Genomic DNA, 18,652 nt, shown 5'->3' on the forward strand with positions numbered 1-18,652 from the left:
ATATTCATCTATAACATAGATATTGGCAGACAAAAACAATTAAAAAAAATCAAGTTGAGCCAGCTTTAACTCAAAGAAAAACATTACAAGATGAGATTCATCAATGGACTTCATGTGGTCCATCCATTCATTAAATGTGGGTCCATCATTAGCATCCATGTGTAGAAACCAACAACTAATGCTTTTATATTTTTTTTCTGCAATTCTTGATTCCTGATTCCTTTGAACTTTGTTTTTTTTTTTTTAATTATTATTGCTTTTATCTTTTTCATGCAATTCTTGATTGAAGTAAGTACAATGTGAAGGTGTCCTTCCGGAGTAACATAAGGTTTTATGGATTTAATGTATATAAAGGACAAAGAATGAGGTGTCATGTTATGTTTGATTAATGATATTTGATTTGTAGGTATATTATGAGGAATGGGATAATGGAGCTATTTATGAGAGAAATGTTAGTTTGCAAGATTTTGATCATGTTTAAACTAGCATGGTTTTAAACTAGGAATAGATTAGCAAGTTGATTAGAATTATTAAATTTAGCCTAATTGACATATTATGTATATAAAATCATATTGGTGGTCCATATCTTTGTAGATTAAAACCCAAGATTACAACTTTGTGCATCGTAGATTCTTGGCATGCATGAACTGAACCAATTTAGGAATCAGGGTCTTGGTTTTAGTAGGACAATTCATGAAAGTTGTGGAAGAGAATAAAGCCCTACCAAGATACATCAATCTACATAATTAGAATGGAAAAGGTGGTGAATTACAAACACCCTAAGCATAAGCCCCACTCCCTTCCCCAACCAAAAATCAGAAAGAAAGAAAACTCTCCATTGTTACATACATAATGCCATTCAAATGTAAAGAACATAAAAGAGAAAAACATAATGCTGAAATATATTTCCCACCAATGTAAAACATAATTTCTCAAAAGAAATAGAATTGAAGAGAAAAATACCTTACACACAGCAGCAACTCCAACAATAAGAGGTTCAACTCTACAAAGGTTAAACAATTGTTGAAAAAAGACTTTGTTGGTGGCAAGGAACTCTAATGGTGGTGGGGTCTCGGCAACAGCTCTTCACCGGCGTCAAGAGGGGGAAGATGTTGGGGGACAAGAAGAGAGGAAATCAGATTGGTTAGGGATTTCATAGATTATAGATGTTTTAGGCTTGGGATTCGAATTCTGATCATTAGATTAGAATCCGATAAATTTTTTTTAATGTTTTTTTATTCATTTAATTTTTTTAATGAGTATTTTAGTTAAGATTATGCCACGTCTGCAACCATGTAACGGCGAGTTCAACGTCCATCACCTAGAGGATCTAATTTTCCAAATCCGAAAAATAGAGGGACACAAAGGGCCCGAAAAAAGTAAGAGGGTTCTCCATAATAATTATGCCCCATTCCTTTGAATGAGAATTTTTATTTTCTAAAACAAGTCTGGGAAAAAGAAGACTCATTCCCGAGTAAATTTAATTTCAAGTATGCTGATTCCCACCCGGTTACTATATGTAATGATGGAAGCATTCACGATAAATAAAAAGAAAAAGTAAGGCCATTCCATTTCGGCAGGACCAAAAGGGAAGAAATTGTATTTTTTGAGGGACCAAAAGGGTAATTAAACCTATATAAAATGCTATAAAGAATAATCTTGTAAACATAAACAATAAATATATATAAATATCAAATATATTCTATTCTATATGTAAACTCATAGTGAAGAGTTTATGTTTTCTATGCAGTATTTATTGTATGTGCTCCAAAGTATGTGGATGCCTTTTTAGAAACATAATATAAAAATCAAATTTGATTTTATTGAAGATGAGATTACACTTAAGAGTAAAAAGAGAGTCTTATGGTCGCGGCTTATGCCCATAAGCCGCTCGTAAACATCTAGGGTTTATGCGCTCTCGGTTACCTTTGAAATCATTTTGAATGGTTTTATATTATTCCTCATCACCGGTGACCCCATCTTCGTCCCATTTTCTTTCCCTTGTCTTTTATTTTTCTCTCTGAGCACTCTCAAACAAGATTGGACACATTTTCTGACCCTTCACCAAGTCGATTTGTTGTTGTTCTCCTTATTACTTTTGGTAATTCTCATACTTAACCTTCAATTTAATTGGTTGAAATGGTTACTTGCATGTTTATTAAATCATTTTTGTAGCTTTTATGCAATTTTTGTAAACTTTTTGAGCTTTAATAAACAAAAAGGGTCCTTATGGCCTGAGCTCAAGGTTTATTACCGTAAGGCCTTCAATAAAGGCATGTTTTCCCAAGGCTTACTATCATAAGTCTTCTTGTAAGAAGGTCGTAAGCACTTTTGCTTTGAGAGAATTTCATATTTCTCAGTTAACTTGTCATATTCTTTTCTTCACAGGATGACTAGAGCAAAGTGGACCACAATGGTCAGCCAAAAAGGGCGAGGACCGAGGCTTCGACATCGTGTCTAGCGATAGCCAGCTCGTCATAAAAGGCAAGGGTCGAGAGTTTGACTCTTGTCTAAAGGTCGTGGATCCATCAATACCTGCGATGCCCTTGGTACTAAATTTTTCCACTTTATACTTCCGAGAGCAGTGTGCTTGCTTGAGGATAAAGTATTTTGGCCAATCCCACATGGTGGATTGGCAAGTTTTTGCACAATTTTGGTTGGAAGAGGAAGTCCGAGGGATGTTCTAGTCAGGAGGATGCAGTTGGTTGTTCTCCATTAAGAAGCAAACATATAGAGATGCCACCATTGATGTTCCAACATGATCGACCTTGATCAAGGGCTGATTAGCATCGGTGAGCCGACTCCATACTCTTCCAGCTATTTGGGGAGCATAGGTTGCAGAGCTACATAGATTTTGCCTTACTGCTGGGTCTCTACGAGACTGATTTTGCTACAACCTAGGAGTACAAACAGCTGGTGATTGATTACCCACGGAGGAAAACAACAACTGGCATGTGGCATCACTTATGTTTTACCAGGAACTTTGAGCTAGGCTTGATGAGGGCCTCATTCATCAACAGCTTGGCTTTGAGGTATGTATAAGAAGTGATGGCTCGATCTTTTGTAAGGTGAGCCGATAGTATAGGAGTGGTGGGGTGGTAGGAGCTGTTGTTTCTACACAGCCTGACCGAGAGTTGCGCCATCCATCTTGTGTACATGCTAGTTGAGTTTATCGAATATCAGGGCCAACATACTTGATTGAGCGTAACACATCCTTACGCGTGTACCGCAAATGCATGGGTGTCGAAGTAATAAAGTACCCAAGGGGTGGGTAGTCGAATCCACAGGAAATAGACTCTAGAAACAAGTAGTATTTCTAATTAGCTAAGGAGATAATCAATTGGTGATTGATATTGTATATAAGATGTTAATGAAATAAAATAGCAAGAAAATAGCTAAAGGTAAATAGAAGGAAACAATCAATGATAAAGCAGAGTACTTGAACAATGCTCCCCCTAGGACTATTACTATGCTCCCCCTAGGACTATTGTTTCAAGTGCAAGACTAATATAATGCTTCCTTAATTAAGTTTCAAATAGTCATGGAAATCCAAAAGCATAAAGTTCCAAATCTAAGGTCAACTGTGACTAGCCCTCTACGTATGCCCCGACGGAAAGGAATACTCTCAACACCTCACACTGCGTGGGAATGCTTAGGGTTCTAGGGACTCCAAGTGATAAACCCTATTCCCAAATCTAGATCTAACCCTTTGGTCCAGGCGAAAGATCCCTAATCACAACTAAGCCCTAGCGAAAGGGATCTCTTAATACTTCACTCTATTATGCCTACACAATTAAGCCCCAAAGAAGGAGATCTATCAAGACTTCACTCTGTTTGTGATTACAAAGAACTTATAGAATGTGAAGGTAGGATAAATCACATCGAAAGGAAAAGGCGACGCTCCGCTACCTCTCGACTCACCCTCACAACCCTCTTCAATCTTGCTAAGTCTAATCCTACTGAAGCTGCCACTCATTCAAAAGGATACCTAGATGATTCTCACCATAGTGTCACTCTAAGAAAAGATCAAACCATAAGAATACAAGATTGAAACTCAATTGAAAATTCAATTAAAAGAAATATAATAAGAGTCAATGAAACAAAATCATCCTAGGGTTTACAAGTTCAAGCACCCACTATGGGTTTAGCTGTCCATGGAGCAATACATGATCAATAAATAAATCAAAGATGAAAGCAAACTATTTATAAAAATAACCCCCTTGTTATCCGTGATGATGGTTTCCAAGAGCCGCTTCTCCTTCTCCAAGGACTCCTTTGTCAAGCCTAGGGCACACCACACCGAAACAATGCCGTCGAAAGCTCCCCCAATAACTCTCCTTCAAAGAAAATCGATGTCGAACCGCGTAGAAACGCTCCAAAACCTGGCAAAAACCTTCTCGAAACCCTAGCCGTGTTCTCTCTAAAAGATAGGAAAAAGCCTTCTCAAATAACTCTTTGAGGCGGTATTTATAATGCTGAAATCGGGATTTCACACACCCCTGTAGATTTTTCACACAGGCGTTTGGATTCTTAGTAACAGCTTCAGTACTCGTGAACATTGCTTTGCTACAGTAATTGTTACGGTAACTTCTACAGTGATCTCGAATTCCTTCTCTTCCATTGAGGCCACAAGGTTAGGCACACACCCATGCGGTAGGCCATGTCAAATGACACTCTCGAGAACTCTGTATAAGCTGGAACAAGAGTTTGTGATTGCCTTTATGCCCTTCCAATTTGTAGATAGGCTTACACATTCTTGGAAGTTGGCACACTCCCTCATTTGTTTGATCACGGCTCATGTCTTGACACTTGTTCCACACAAGATCATCCTAAAAAACTGCGTTCATGACCTATATTCACTTCCTTTCTTCTTATACTGCCTCCACAACCCTGAATGCACAAAAGAACACAAAAACACATGAATGAGCCATAGAACCTGATAAAAACAATGCTCCTTATAAGTAAGATGTGCTCAATAATATGCATGTATAAGCACTTATCAAACTCCCCCACATTTAAGCCATTGCTTGTCCTCAAGCAAAATTACTCATTAAAGCATCTAAAAGGAAAATTAGACATGCTCAACTTTAGGTTCACCAAGAGTATATAAGAGAAGCAATATAAAAGTAAGGATGATTTTGAATACCACATAAGAAAATCAATGCTCTAACTAAAAACACAAATCAAGAAGGATGAAAGTCCGACATCGTGTATGTGTGTGTAAATTTACTCAAGTCAGCCCAATGTCCACTCTCTGAAGTTCTTAATACAAAGGACTTATTTATAAACAAAAGAAACGGTAGTAGCTGACACATCCTCTAAGGTAGCCCTTTTCTAAGCGGCCACGAATGTGGCTTTCACACTTTCGAGGTGGTAGCTTTTTCTACCAAGGGTAGTAGCTTTCACTCATCCTATTGGATAGCTCTTTCTCTCATTAGGGCATAACTAGTATCTGACTTATAAGAGTAGCTTTATACTTCTTAGGTGGTAGCTCTTTCCACCCTAAATGCACAATCAAACAACTTCTTTTCTATTAGTTTTTTTAATACTATATATATACATATATTCAATTCAAAGAATACTACTTCAGTCCTCTAAATAATGAACTAGAGTTTCCATAGGTTTAATGAGTAAGTAGTGCAATAAACAGATAGTCAGACAAAAATTCCTGACAAATTCAAGTAAAACTAGAGCATGATAGCATTCATCATTCAAAAATTCTCGTAAACTTAAGAATATAACCAAAATTAGCGACATGAGCAAGAACATGAAATGCACGAGTGTAATAAATGTGTAATGTGAACTCCCCCCCCCCTCCCCCCCCATACTTACGATGTACACAGGGATGGAACCAAGACTTGATGGTAGATGGGGCTGAAGCCTAAAGGCAAAACAAAAAAATAAAAAGTAAAAAATAATCTAACAAAATAATTATTTTAAATGAAGAATAATGTGCTAATATAACCAAAATTTGAATACACATATTAAAAAAAATATAAAGTATAATTTAAAATTTTGTTATTACCGATAGAAAATATATGAGATTTTCAATAATTCAACTAATAAGAATACATCTCAAGTTTGTATTTTTTTTTTTAAAATATGGTAAAATTGATCCTCCTCACTACAAACAACCAAACTATTGTTTATAAAAAAACTTTTGTTGTTTCACTCTAGCACATATGGTACATTATAACATATATGTATATATGTTAGGCCTCATGATCAATTCAAACTTTTTTTAAATTACTAAAATTTGTATGTAAGATTTATTTCATTAAAATTTTGAAATAATAGTAATTTTTAAATTAAAAAAATAAAATGTGAAAAAATGCACCAAGTGGGATTTGAACTTGGGTGGATCAAAAGATCCCAAACCTTATGGATAAACCCACTAACCACACTTTGATTTGCCCAAATATTGTATTTTACATGAAATTAAGTATAGAAAAATCGAAAACCACCAAATCTTATATTGTTTAAAAAGTATTTTCTCCAGCGCAAGGGGGGAGGGTTTCAGCCCCTGCTAGCCCCTCCTTCGTTCTGCCCCTGGATGTACATTGCCCTCAATAAACGCATGCAAGAATAGTAATGATAAAAACAATAAAAACAAGTTGTGTGAAGGTGAGCAATTAGAACAATACTCCCCTTAACTCATAGTGCAGAATTTGGTTAAGTTGGATTCGTTGGGAGTTAAGTCCAATGGGTTGTGAGGTTCACACGGCCATGTAAAGATGCCACATGACCATGTCCATGACAATTCCTCATTCACAAGACTTAAAAGACCATTTGCACGTATATACAAGGGGATTTAGTGAAATTCAACACTAACACAATAAAAAAAAGTTCATAAAGATAGAGCAATAAAATATAACTCGATAAAACAATCAAAACAACTAAAGTAGTAAAATAAACTCAGAAGGAAGAACCTTTCTGAGAAATACAAGTCCAAAGATAATAATAAAAAGTGCAAGAGTACAATGAAATAAAAACATAAAGAATGAGACGCCTCATGCGTCGATGTCATCTACTGCTGCTGGTGGTGCTAGTGATCTAGGTGAGGAAGGTGATGCAAAGTCTCGCTCTAAGATATGCTATAAAAGTGTAAGGCGTGCCATCACCTCCTCATGATTCGCGACTTGAGTTGTGTGCACCGCTGCTAAATTGGTATGGAGGATTCCCACAGCACTCTCGAGCCTCTCAAAATGATTATGGGCTCGAGGCAATGAAGATACATGTGCAGGAGGAGCCTCAGAAGATGCTGCAGGAATATCAGTCTCCATAGGATCCTGCTTTGGTAGTGGTGCTGGCTGGGAACCCTCAGCTTCATCGGTCTCCTCCTCGGACTCATCTGTAGAGGGGATAATCAAAACATATATGCCAGGTCCAGCCCTCTTCACCACGCACATTAGTCATATAGTGTCAAGTCAAAAAGAAGAGAGAATAGTAGTCTTCTCTGCCCATCGAATAGCCTCAGTGAAGCCCATACCACGGATACGATGAGTGATATATGGCCCAAAGAACAGCACTCCAACCCGAGTATACTAACCCTGATGTAACAGATACTCAGCCACAATATGCCCTAAGTGTAGGGGCTCACTCTATACCATGGAGTATAAGTAGAGTAGCTCTAGTCGGTTCAAAACTCCAGTGCTGTCCGCATGACCATTCACTAATCTGCTAAGAATGGAGTGAATGTATTTGTATAACGGACGAACAAGGCAAGTAGCATGTAAACCCTTGGCTCATACTAACTATCTTCATACAACATACGATATACAATTGAGGAGTCACTCCAGGAGGATGATCAGTCTGGAGTTGAGTGTACTCCTTAGTGTGAATAAAATCATTGTCATACCACCCAAGCCTCACTGAAAATTGTGTCAAACTCATGTTGTGATATATACTGTCCAAAGGTGCAGAAACGAATCGTATCCTCCTGATTGAAACTGGTATAGGATTGATTAAACTCAAACGACGTAGGGACCTCCAAAGTAATAGTACGAACAATAGGATACCTGATAGAGAGGAGCTCACGAACCTCCTGTGCCACATCATCGCCCAACTTTATCTCCTCTAACGCTCGTAGATCAGGATTTCATGACTGTCCGAATTTAAGCTTCGAGAGGTGCTCAAATCTCACTTGATGCTCTGGTACTGCAAACTCTACCTACTCTGGAGAGGTCTGGAGAGGACACTTACTAGCTAGTCTCTTGGTTCGGGGAGCCATTCCTGCAAAATACTAAAGTAAAAGATCAAGTTTGAATTAAAAATAAATCTATAGAAATCCACACGGCAGTGTGGTTATGACCCACACCCGTGTGGATTATCGAGCAGGGCGAAAATGCCATGGCCATACCCCCAACTCTCTACAAAAAATCTCATAAACACTCTCAACATTAAATAAAAGCATGAACAAAAGATAAACCATGCAAACTCATGCCAAATAGATCCAATAAAACAAAGAAACAAAATAATGTCAAGGCAAAGGAACATGGAAGGCTTACCGAAGAAGAAGAAGTCTAAACCGCGAATGATATCCCAGAAATAGCCCACAAACCTTTAAGTAGAAGGAACAAAGGTTGGGAGAGGGAGGAGGCGCAACCCTTTGGTGTTGAGAGATATGAAATGAAGAGATGCGAAATGAAATTTGAAGAGGCACGTAGCTTTTTAAATTCTAAGCATCCATATGGGCGTGTGGATAAGTCCCACTCCTATGGGTTGCCACAGGGGCATTCACATGCCCCTGTGAATCTCTGAATCATAACTTCTTCTAGGGAAAAAAAATCCACACGAGAGTGGGTAATTTCCACACTCTCATGGGTCCGACCTGGAGAATCACAGGGAAGGCGACAGAGCCACTCACATGCCCCTGTATATTCTCTGGATCCCCAAAAATTTTTTGAACACATCCACATGGTCATGTGGATATTCCACACGTCAGTCTGGATTCATAAAGGAGGTCACAGGGGCATCCACACGCCCCCGTGAGCTCTCTGGATGGAGAAAAATTCTCTAAAAGCAAACACACGACCATGTAGATTTGCCACACGTCCGTCTGAATTTCCTGGATTAGTTCAGAAATATAGATTCTGCAGCAAATAAATTCTAAAACAATATAATGAACATCAAAACTATTATAATGCAAAATAGAACTAACCCTATACATGTGCACACACACAATTATACAACCTAGACCTCACCATTAGCATTAAACCACAATAACACACCAAGGATCAATAAAAATAATACAACAACCTTATTATTGAAAACATTGACACTATAGCATTTATTACTGCAGAAAATAAACTAAGACCTAGAAAAGCAAAGAAAACTTGGGTTACCTCCCAAGAAGAGCCTGTTTTACATCACTAGCTTGACGTACCTGATGCTTACCTCAAAGTGGTTCATGAACCCAAGATGTCCTCTTACCTGCAACTGTAAAGCATGATGAACATAAACTTTTCAAGTTATAAGTAGAGTTACAGAACTTTTTATCGAATGAGGGAGTATCACTCTTAGCTTGTATATTCTCATCTCTAGAAGTGTTGGAATGTTACTTGCATTGATGCCTCAACCTCTTTAATTTGTTGAGCAATTGCTTCATAATCCCCGGGGTATCTTTATAAACTTTTTCCACTAGAGCAAGTGATGAAACTTCTTCATTCTCATGCTCTTGTTCCAGCCATCCTTCAAATGGATCCAGATATAGCATTTCCTGAACATAATCATCAATAAGCTCATTAGTGGTATCAAGAAAATACAAGGTGTCATTAAAATCAAGAGAATATTGCATGGCTTCGGCGAGGTGATAAGTCAACTTTTCATCTCCTATCCTCAGTGTCATTTCTCCTCCGTCCATATCAATCAGAGCCTTGGAAGTACGCAAGAGCGACCTCCCAAGTATTAATTGAACCTCAACAACCTCATCCACATCAAGTACCATAAAATCTACAGGAAAAATATACTTGCCCATCTTGATAAGTATGTCTTTCACAATACCCCTCGGATGTCTAACTGAATGGTCGGCTAGCTGGAGTGTCATCCGAGTGGGTCTTAGTTCTCCCAACCTTAGCTTTTGGAAGAATATGTAAGGCATTACATTGATGTTGGCCCTTGAATCCGCCAATGCCTTTTCTTCACCCAAATTACTAATGTTGCATAGAACGATAAAGCTTTTGAAACTTTCATCTTGTTCGGCATATTCTTCTATAACACTACTGAGCATGACGCATCCAAGACCACAGCTGCACTCTCCTCTAATTTTATCTTATTGGTCAAGAGGTCCTTCAAGAACTTTGCATAACAGGGTTTTTGTGACAATGCCTCCACGAATGGAATGTTGATGTGAAACTGCTTGAAAAGGCCCAGAAATTTCTTGTAATGCTCATCATTCTCATCCTTCTTTATCCTCGAGGGATAAGGAATCCTTAGTTTGTAAGGTGGGGGTACCACCTCCTTGTCTTTAGCCTTTCCCTCGATTTTTTTCTCCTTGGGTGATTCATGAGTAACTTTCTCTGGTGAAAGCTTATTCTCGGGTTCAAGACCACTCCCTAAAGTGATTGTTTTCAGCTGCTTCCTCGGGTTGGTCTCAGTGTTGCTAGGTAGACTCCCATGAGGTCTCTCTGAAAATGACTTTGTAATCTATCCCATCTGATTCTCCAAATTGTGCAAGGATGTAGAGTGGTTGTGAAGTGTAGTTTCTACGCCCTGGAAGCGTATGTCAGAGGTTTGGATAAAATTTGTTAATACCTTATCCAAGTCTGTCATTCGTGTCTCTAGACCTGAAACTCTGTTGTCCAAATTTGGAGCTTGTGATTGCTGAAATCTCGGTGGTGCTGTAGGTCTAGACTGCCCCTTATTACTCTAAGAAAAGTTCAAGTGATTTCGTCACCCAAGATTGAATGTGTTGCTATAGTGGTTGCCTTGTCCTCTCGCATCATTCCCTACCAAATCCACCTGCTCAACAGGTGCTACGACACCAATGGAAATAGGATAATCAGATGAGGTATGCCCACCTCCATACCCATCATAGTTCATCACTGCTGCCACTCTTGGAGAAGTTAAAGTGTCTAACTTCTCCAAGAGTGGCAGACTTCTTGCTCAATGCTTCCACTTGGGTTGCTAAGGGTGTGATTGCATCAATCTCATGAGGATCGGCTACTTTCTTCTTGTCTTAAGCAGTCCATTGATAACTGTTTATAGCCATTTCTTCTATGAATTGTCGGGCGGCTTTTGGGGTTTTACTTCCTAAGGCACGCCCTGCTGCAGTGTCTAGTAACTATTTTGTGCTTGGATTTAACCCATTGTAAAAAGTTTGAACAATCATCCACTCGGGGAATCCATGTTGAGGATATTTTCGCAGGAGATCCTTGAACCTTTCCTATGTATTAAAGAGAGACTCCAATTCCATTTGTACAAAGGAAGATATCTCATTCTTGAGCTTCCCAGTTTTTTTATGAGGGAAATACTGAGCAAGGAAAGCTTCCACCATCTCTTCCCATGTAGTAATCAACGCTCGAGGTAATGAGTGCAACCATTGTTTTGCTCTCCCCTTCAAGGAAAATGGGAAGGCCCCCAACCAATGGCATCATCTGTAACCCCATTAATCTTGAGCATGTCACACACTTCTAAGAAATTCTCGATGTGGTTATTTGGATCCTCGTCTGCCAAACCATTGAACTATGCTGACTACTATACCATCTGAATAAATTCTGCCTTGTACTCAAAACTCTGAGCTGTAATCAGTGGTCTAACAATTCTAGACTGCGTAACAAAAATTGTAGGTCTTGCATATTCATAGAGTGTCCTTCTTGAAACGCTCCAAAACCTGGCGAAAACCTTCTTGAAACCCTAGCTACGCTCTCTCTAAAAGATAGGAAAAGCACCCTCAAGTAACTCTTGGAGGCGGTATTTATAATGCTGAAATCGGGATTTCACACACCCCTGTGGATTTTCAGGTTTTCTCAGGTTTTTCGAATTTCGCATTTTATGAACAGTAACTATTACAATACTCGTGAACAGTTACTACAGTGATCCCGAATTTGTTCTCTTCCAATGAGGCCACACGGTTGGGCACACAATCATGCGGTAGGTCATGTCAAATGACGCTCTTGAAAACTCTGCATAAAATGAAACACGAGTTTGTGACTATCTTTGTGCCCTTCCAATTTGTAGATAGACTTGCACATTCTTGGAAGTTGGCACACACGCTCATGTGTTTGATCACGGCTCATGTCTTGACACTTGTTCCATACAAGATCATCCTCAAAAACTGCGTTTATGACCTATATTCACTTTCTTTCTTCTTATACTGCCTCCACAACCCTGAATGCACAAAAGAACACAAAAACACATGAATGAGCCATAAAATCAAATAAAAGAAATGCTCAATATATGAAAATATGCTCAATAATATGCATACATAAGCACTTATCAGAGCGCCATTTTTGTTGGACCGTACATCACGCGACTCATTCGGGGTATGGGTCTCATGGACAAGGTTGAGAGGTAGGAAGTTGTTAGCAATACGACACCCCCAAAGCATGGAGACTCTCCGTTCCATGGGGATTTCACCCAACGGGGCTCCAAGTAAATCATCACCCCTCACCCTAGTGTACTGCCACTAGTTTTGGGCGAGAATTCGGGCAAGTCAGATGATGATTCTAACAACGACTCGTCCCTCCGACTAGCCACCGTCAGTCCGGCTATAACAGCTCATCCCATACATCATTATACTTCAAGTGATATAATTGTGTAAAATTTTTGCAAATTTGAAAGAATTTGTTTGAAAAAGAGAAATGTTGGAGGGGGAAAGAGCTATCTCTATCAGATGTATGGAGCTACTCTCAATAAGTCAGATACTATATATGTCCTAATGAGAGAAAGAGCTACCTCTTAAGGTGAATGAAAGCTACCATCCTTTAGTAAAATATGTTGAAAGAGCTACCATTTTTAAGCATGAAAGCCACTTTATGGGTCCAAGTGAGAAAAGGTTACCTTAGGAGTTGTGTGAAGCTAACACCTCAAAAAGAAAAAGAAGTTTTATGGATTTTTGTTATTAAAGTCTTGTAGGTCAAAAGAAATAAAGTAGAGAGTTGTAACACACACACAATCAATAACCTTGAACAGAGTTTGAACTAGTTTTAAACTCAGAATTTTTTAGCATTCTTGTTTTGTTATAATAAGTACTAAACCGAACATATCTTCTATATAATTTACACTGCATTTAGCATGAAATTGTACTTGCTTAGCATCTCATTAGTATAAAATTTCATTCTTTTGTTCACAAAGGAAGAAAGAAGCAAATTCGAGGATGTTTTGAAGAAAAATAAAGCAAGTTGCTGAATTAGGGTTGCACCATGACTCATAACGGGCATTATGGAAACACACAACGGCCGCTGTCTATACTTACCACTACCAAGATCAAGCCATGACAGCATGAGCTCACTGGTAGCAACATAGAAGCCATAACGGCCTCACAATAGTCATTGTGAAGTCCATAAAGGCCGTTGTCAAGACACATAACGCCCAAAGACCATGCAAGGATGCGACTTGGAGCCCAAGCAACAATTTACTCATAATGGACAACGCAATGCCCATGGTGAAGCCGTGGCGGAGTCGATTACTATAAATACCCCCAGTATTCTCTAAATTCTGAGAGACTCTTTTGCCAAAGAAGCTAGGACAGTTGGATTTCTTTAGATCTAAGCGGCGGGAGATGGAGTCTCTTCCATATTCTAATAGATTCCTGTGGATTTCTCGAGAGTACATCAACAAGCATCATCAGAGAAGATCGCACATGATAAGCATCTTCAAAGATCATCATCAGCGAAGCATGAGTCACACACATCATCAGACAATCTTGGTATACTCTAACCCCCATCTTTGGAGAACTAATAGAGGAAGTTAGTCTAGAAATTCATTAAATGCTTATTTATTATTTATTTGGTCTTGTGGTTTTCTTATGCTTTGATGCTTTGCTTGTTATGATCCATAAGAACCTAGTTTGAGGGGAATTGTATGTCCAAGTCCCTTGATGCCCTATCCGCAAGTGTATGGATCATAACAAGTAATAAAGTGGTACACTGTGAGGGGTAGGATTGTCGAAGCACTGGGACTGGACTCCTAGTACTAATTGATCTTCTAATCTCTAGCTGGATCACTAATTCAGGGTAAGGATGATAGTTAGATAGATTAAAATGGGGAAGGATGACTAGTAATGGCTGGAAATGAACTAGGTGAGAAACACAAAGATAGAATAGTGCCCCAAACTAATCCCCTGGAGAAATGCGTATGGACTTTCTTCTAATATCTACCAGGTACATCCTAAGATCTTTGTGAGGGCTCAAAAACAATGTTGCATCTACAGCTATCAAATACGGCAAGTTTTACAAGTATAACTAGGGGCTTCATATACGGTAAGTTTTGCAACTACACAAGCTAATCATAACTACAATAATCCACACACACCAAGTTTTACACAAACAACTACGCAAATCGAGCACGCCAAGTTATGGAACATATGAATGAACACAAGAACGCATCAGAACCCCATAGATATTAAATACAAGTAAATCAATATAACAAATAGACATCCAAGTTCATACACCCGGGGCACCGGAGAATTGTTAGCCCTCATAGTTTTACAAATTAATGCAATATTAAGAAAAACAAAAGATATAGAAGACATGAAAGACTCCCCTCTTTACCTTGGAAACCATTCTGACAATGCTTCGATGAAGTCCTGCCGGCTAAGCTCTACTCCACTCACGCTCTTACACCATAGATTTACTCCAGCCTTAGAAATGTGTTGGGGAAGACCTTGGCAACCACCCCCAAGAAGAAGTAGGAAAATATCCCCTTGGAAATGACCTAGATTTGGCTTAAAAGATGCTTTTTGGGCTTAACACGCCCTAAGCACGGGCATGCTTAGGTCGTGTTTACGAAAATAGGACCATGCTCATCCATTTCTCTAAATCAGAGAAAATCACGTGGTGAGCATGGGCGTGCTTGGCCCATGCTCCCACAAGCATGCTCATGATTTGGGCACCGAAACCGTGCTTTTCTTCCAAGTTGTGATATAATGATTTTCTAGAATAAAGTGATACAGTAACTCATCTACAGTGTTTTGCTACAATGGTAGTAATTCTCTTGATGTGGAATTCTAGAGATTTTCATAGTGAGGGAGCATTGCCCATGCTCAGACTGTGCTTCACATATAACACTGTGTTTTGACCTTTTCTCATACTGTATTTGTGCCAAATCCTATTTTTTGCACAAGAGCCTATTTTCATGCACAATTATATAATAATACCCATAGTGGCATCGAATCACAACAAATAAACACTTAAAGACAAGATAAATACATGAAAAGGGTATAAAAATATTTATAAGAAATGCACTCGTCATCGCTCGATTATTATTTATAAATTTTGATTAATTATTATAAATTCTTCTAATTTTTGTAATCATTTCATGTTCTTAATTGATTGTTAGATGTTGATGTGGATGAGGAGGATATGCCCCCATATTGATGGTACCCATGCCATGATAGATCTATGCATGTTCTAAGAGGTTAGGCATAGATAGGTTTCCAGATTAGGGATTCCTGCACTTAAAGCAAACATAGGAGGCTGGGGTGGAAGAGATTCCATCTTAAGTTCCTAGTGATTTAGACCTAGTAGGCCTTTGAATTCCCCTTGTTCGAACCTAGAACACGATTGACACTTAACGCCTACCATAATTAATAATCAAGATAACTTTAATACATACTCCCAACTCCTTCTAAGTGTGCTTAATATCGTCTCCAATTGTATTTTTTTAATAGTGTTGTACAAGTAAACTAATGAAAGAGCATAACCGATTAGACTACTAATTAAGTGAAATAAAAGTAATACGAGCCTCTCGCCGTTCCTGGGGAAATATGACTCTCGTGTTTACCCATGAGGTATTACTTGATGACCCATACACTTGTGGTATAATGGACTAATTATATTATTAAGTGCATACTTACATGCTTATATATTTTCATAATTTAGACACCCATAACTCATATATTAAGTTTTTGGAGCCATTGCCGGGGAACACAGCTGAGAGATTCTAGGAAAACTTGTAGCTTAGTGTTTTAGCCATTTACTCTTTTTGTATTTAATTCAGTCAATTCATTTTATCACGTGTGCCTACTGTTGCTGCATAATACTATTAACAACTTTCTTTTCATGGCAGTTATGAAGGGTCAGTTGGAGAGGGTACTAACCCTGCTTGATCATTGGATTGAACACCATGTAATGCAGAAGTCTTATGCGCAATACAACAATGCAGTTGATCCAGGCCCTACATCAAACATTTGCTGTGGGCACCATGAAGAGATAGCTTAGAAGGAAACATGGATCAATTTATAGATACAGGAGAATCAGAAGAAAGAACAGTGAGCAGCTCCATGGAAAACTCTTGGGAATTGATAATTTGCAGACAGAAGACATCAACAAGGAGGAAACTGAAGCTTATGAGTTAGATGATGATGTCAATGATGATCAAGCTCCTAAGGAAGAAGAGAACAACACCGGAGTCACATTGAACGTGGATAATCGACTCAAACCATCCATTGAGGAGCCATTAAGCCTAGAATTAAAGATATCACCGGATCACTTGGAGTATGCCTTTTTGGAAGAATAATCACAACTCCTAGTGTCATTGTTGCGGGTTTGGCTACAAAATAAGAGAAATAGCAATTGGAGGTTTTATGAAAGCATAAGAGAGCCATTACTTAGAAAATATTAGACATTAAGGGAATTAGCCCATCCTTTTTCACCCACAAGATCTTGATGGAAGATGGTCATAGATACTCCTCCCTACCTCAATGTAGGATGAATCCAAACATGAAGGAAGTATTGAAGGTAGAGGTAATGAAACTTTTGAATGCATGTATTATTTATCTGATTTCAGACAGTGCATGGGTGAGTCCAGCATAAGTAGTACCAAAGAAATAGGGGATAACAGTAATTACCAACGAGAAGAACGAGCTCATATCCACTAGAACTGTTACCGGATGATGGGTATGCATCGATTACAGGAAATTGAATGATAACACTATGAAGGACCACTTTCGGCTGCCATTAATAGACCAGATACTGGAAAGGTTAGTAGGGCACTCACATTATTGCTTTCGACATGGGTTTTCAAGATATTTTTAGATTCCTATCACTCTGGAAGACCAAGAGAAGACCACATTTACATGCCTATATGGGACTTTAACGTATCGCTGGATGCGTTTCGGATTGTGCAATGCCCTGCGACCTTTTAGAGATGTATGATAGCAATATTTGAGGATATGGTAGAGAACACAATGGGGGTATTTATACATGATTTCTCTATATTTGGAAACTCTTTCATATGTGTCTCAGGAATCTAGAATGAGTATTAGCAAGATGTGAAGAGACTAACCTTGTACTCAGTTGGGAGAAATGCCACTACATGGTGCCAGAGGGTATCCTGTTGGGACATAGAATTTCAAGAAAAGGGATTGAGGTGGATAAGGCTAAAGTCGCTACAATTGAGAAACTTCCATCATCCACATCAGTCAAGGCCATTTATAGTTTCTTGGGGCATGCAGGCTTTTACAGAAGGTTTATTAAAGACTTTTTATAGATTGCTAAACCATTAACCAAACTATTACCGAAAGATGGGTCATTTGACTTCGACCAGGCCTGCATGTCAGCATTTAAAACATTAAAAGATAAACTAGTTCAAGCTCCGATCATGATTGCCCTGGATTGGGATTTGCCATTCGAGTTGATGTACGATGCAAGTGACTTTGCAGTTAGAGCAGTATTGGGTCAGCAGAAGGATAAGCATTTTCATCCCATCTACTATGTGAGCAAAACCTTGAATGATGCACAAGAGAATTACACGAGCTTTGAAAAAGAGCTACTGGCAGTAGTCTTCACCTTCAACAAATTTTGGTTGTATCTAGTACTTTCAAAAGTTGTGGTCTACATAGATCACTCCATACTTAGGTATCTCATGAGTAAGACTGATGCTAAATCATGCTTAATTAGGTAGATTTTACTCTTGTAGGAGTTTGATGTGGAGAGCAAGGACAAATAAGGAGCAGAGAACTTAGCTATAGACCACCTATCTAGTCTAGAAGATCTTGGAAAGAAATCATTAAAGAATGGAGACATTGATGGAGCTTTCCCTAAAGAGTGGTAGTATATACTCAATTTGGTAAGAGATGAAGACCCACCTTGGTTTGCTGACTTCACAAATTATTTGGTTGTAGGCACTCTTCCTAAATGGTTCATGTACCAACAAAAGAAGAAGTTCTTCGTGACCTTAAGCACTTTATGTCTGAAGACCCATTCTTTTTTAAAATATGTGCAGAGCATATCATCAGAAGATGTATACCACTATCTGAGGGATGTGATTTTCTCAGACATTGTCACTCAGGACTAGTTGGAGGGCAATTTAGCATTAATCGAATAGCTAGAAAGGTTCTGGAATCAGGTTTCTATTGGCCCACAATCTTCCAAGATACAAACAGGCATGCACAAAATTATGACAACTGCCAATGCATAGGTAATCTTTCTCGCAAAGATAAAATGGCCCAAAATTTTATTCTTATATGTGAAATGTTCGATGTGTGGAGTAT

The 18,652-nt window shown here is 38.6% G+C and overlaps 1 protein-coding gene and 1 non-coding gene across 2 annotated transcripts; both read left to right on the top strand.

Moving 5' to 3' along the window:
* Positions 1-11,339: 11,339 nt before the first annotated feature.
* LOC120281472 lies at positions 11,340-11,446 on the top strand. Its single transcript, XR_005542611.1, has one exon. It is a non-coding gene; the product is annotated as a small nucleolar RNA R71 (small nucleolar RNA).
* Positions 11,447-16,387: 4,941 nt separating this feature from the next.
* LOC120281156 lies at positions 16,388-18,456 on the top strand. The gene is made up of 6 exons (XM_039288059.1): positions 16,388-16,429; positions 16,474-16,655; positions 17,075-17,140; positions 17,457-17,544; positions 17,650-17,874; positions 18,385-18,456. Exons 1-6 carry the CDS (start codon positions 16,388-16,390, stop codon positions 18,454-18,456), a joined length of 675 nt encoding a protein of 224 aa, XP_039143993.1.
* Positions 18,457-18,652: the final 196 nt, after the last annotated feature.

Source organism: Dioscorea cayenensis, chromosome 17 (genome assembly GCF_009730915.1).
Source record: "Dioscorea cayenensis subsp. rotundata cultivar TDr96_F1 chromosome 17, TDr96_F1_v2_PseudoChromosome.rev07_lg8_w22 25.fasta, whole genome shotgun sequence".
Classification (NCBI taxonomy): domain Eukaryota; kingdom Viridiplantae; phylum Streptophyta; class Magnoliopsida; order Dioscoreales; family Dioscoreaceae; genus Dioscorea; species Dioscorea cayenensis.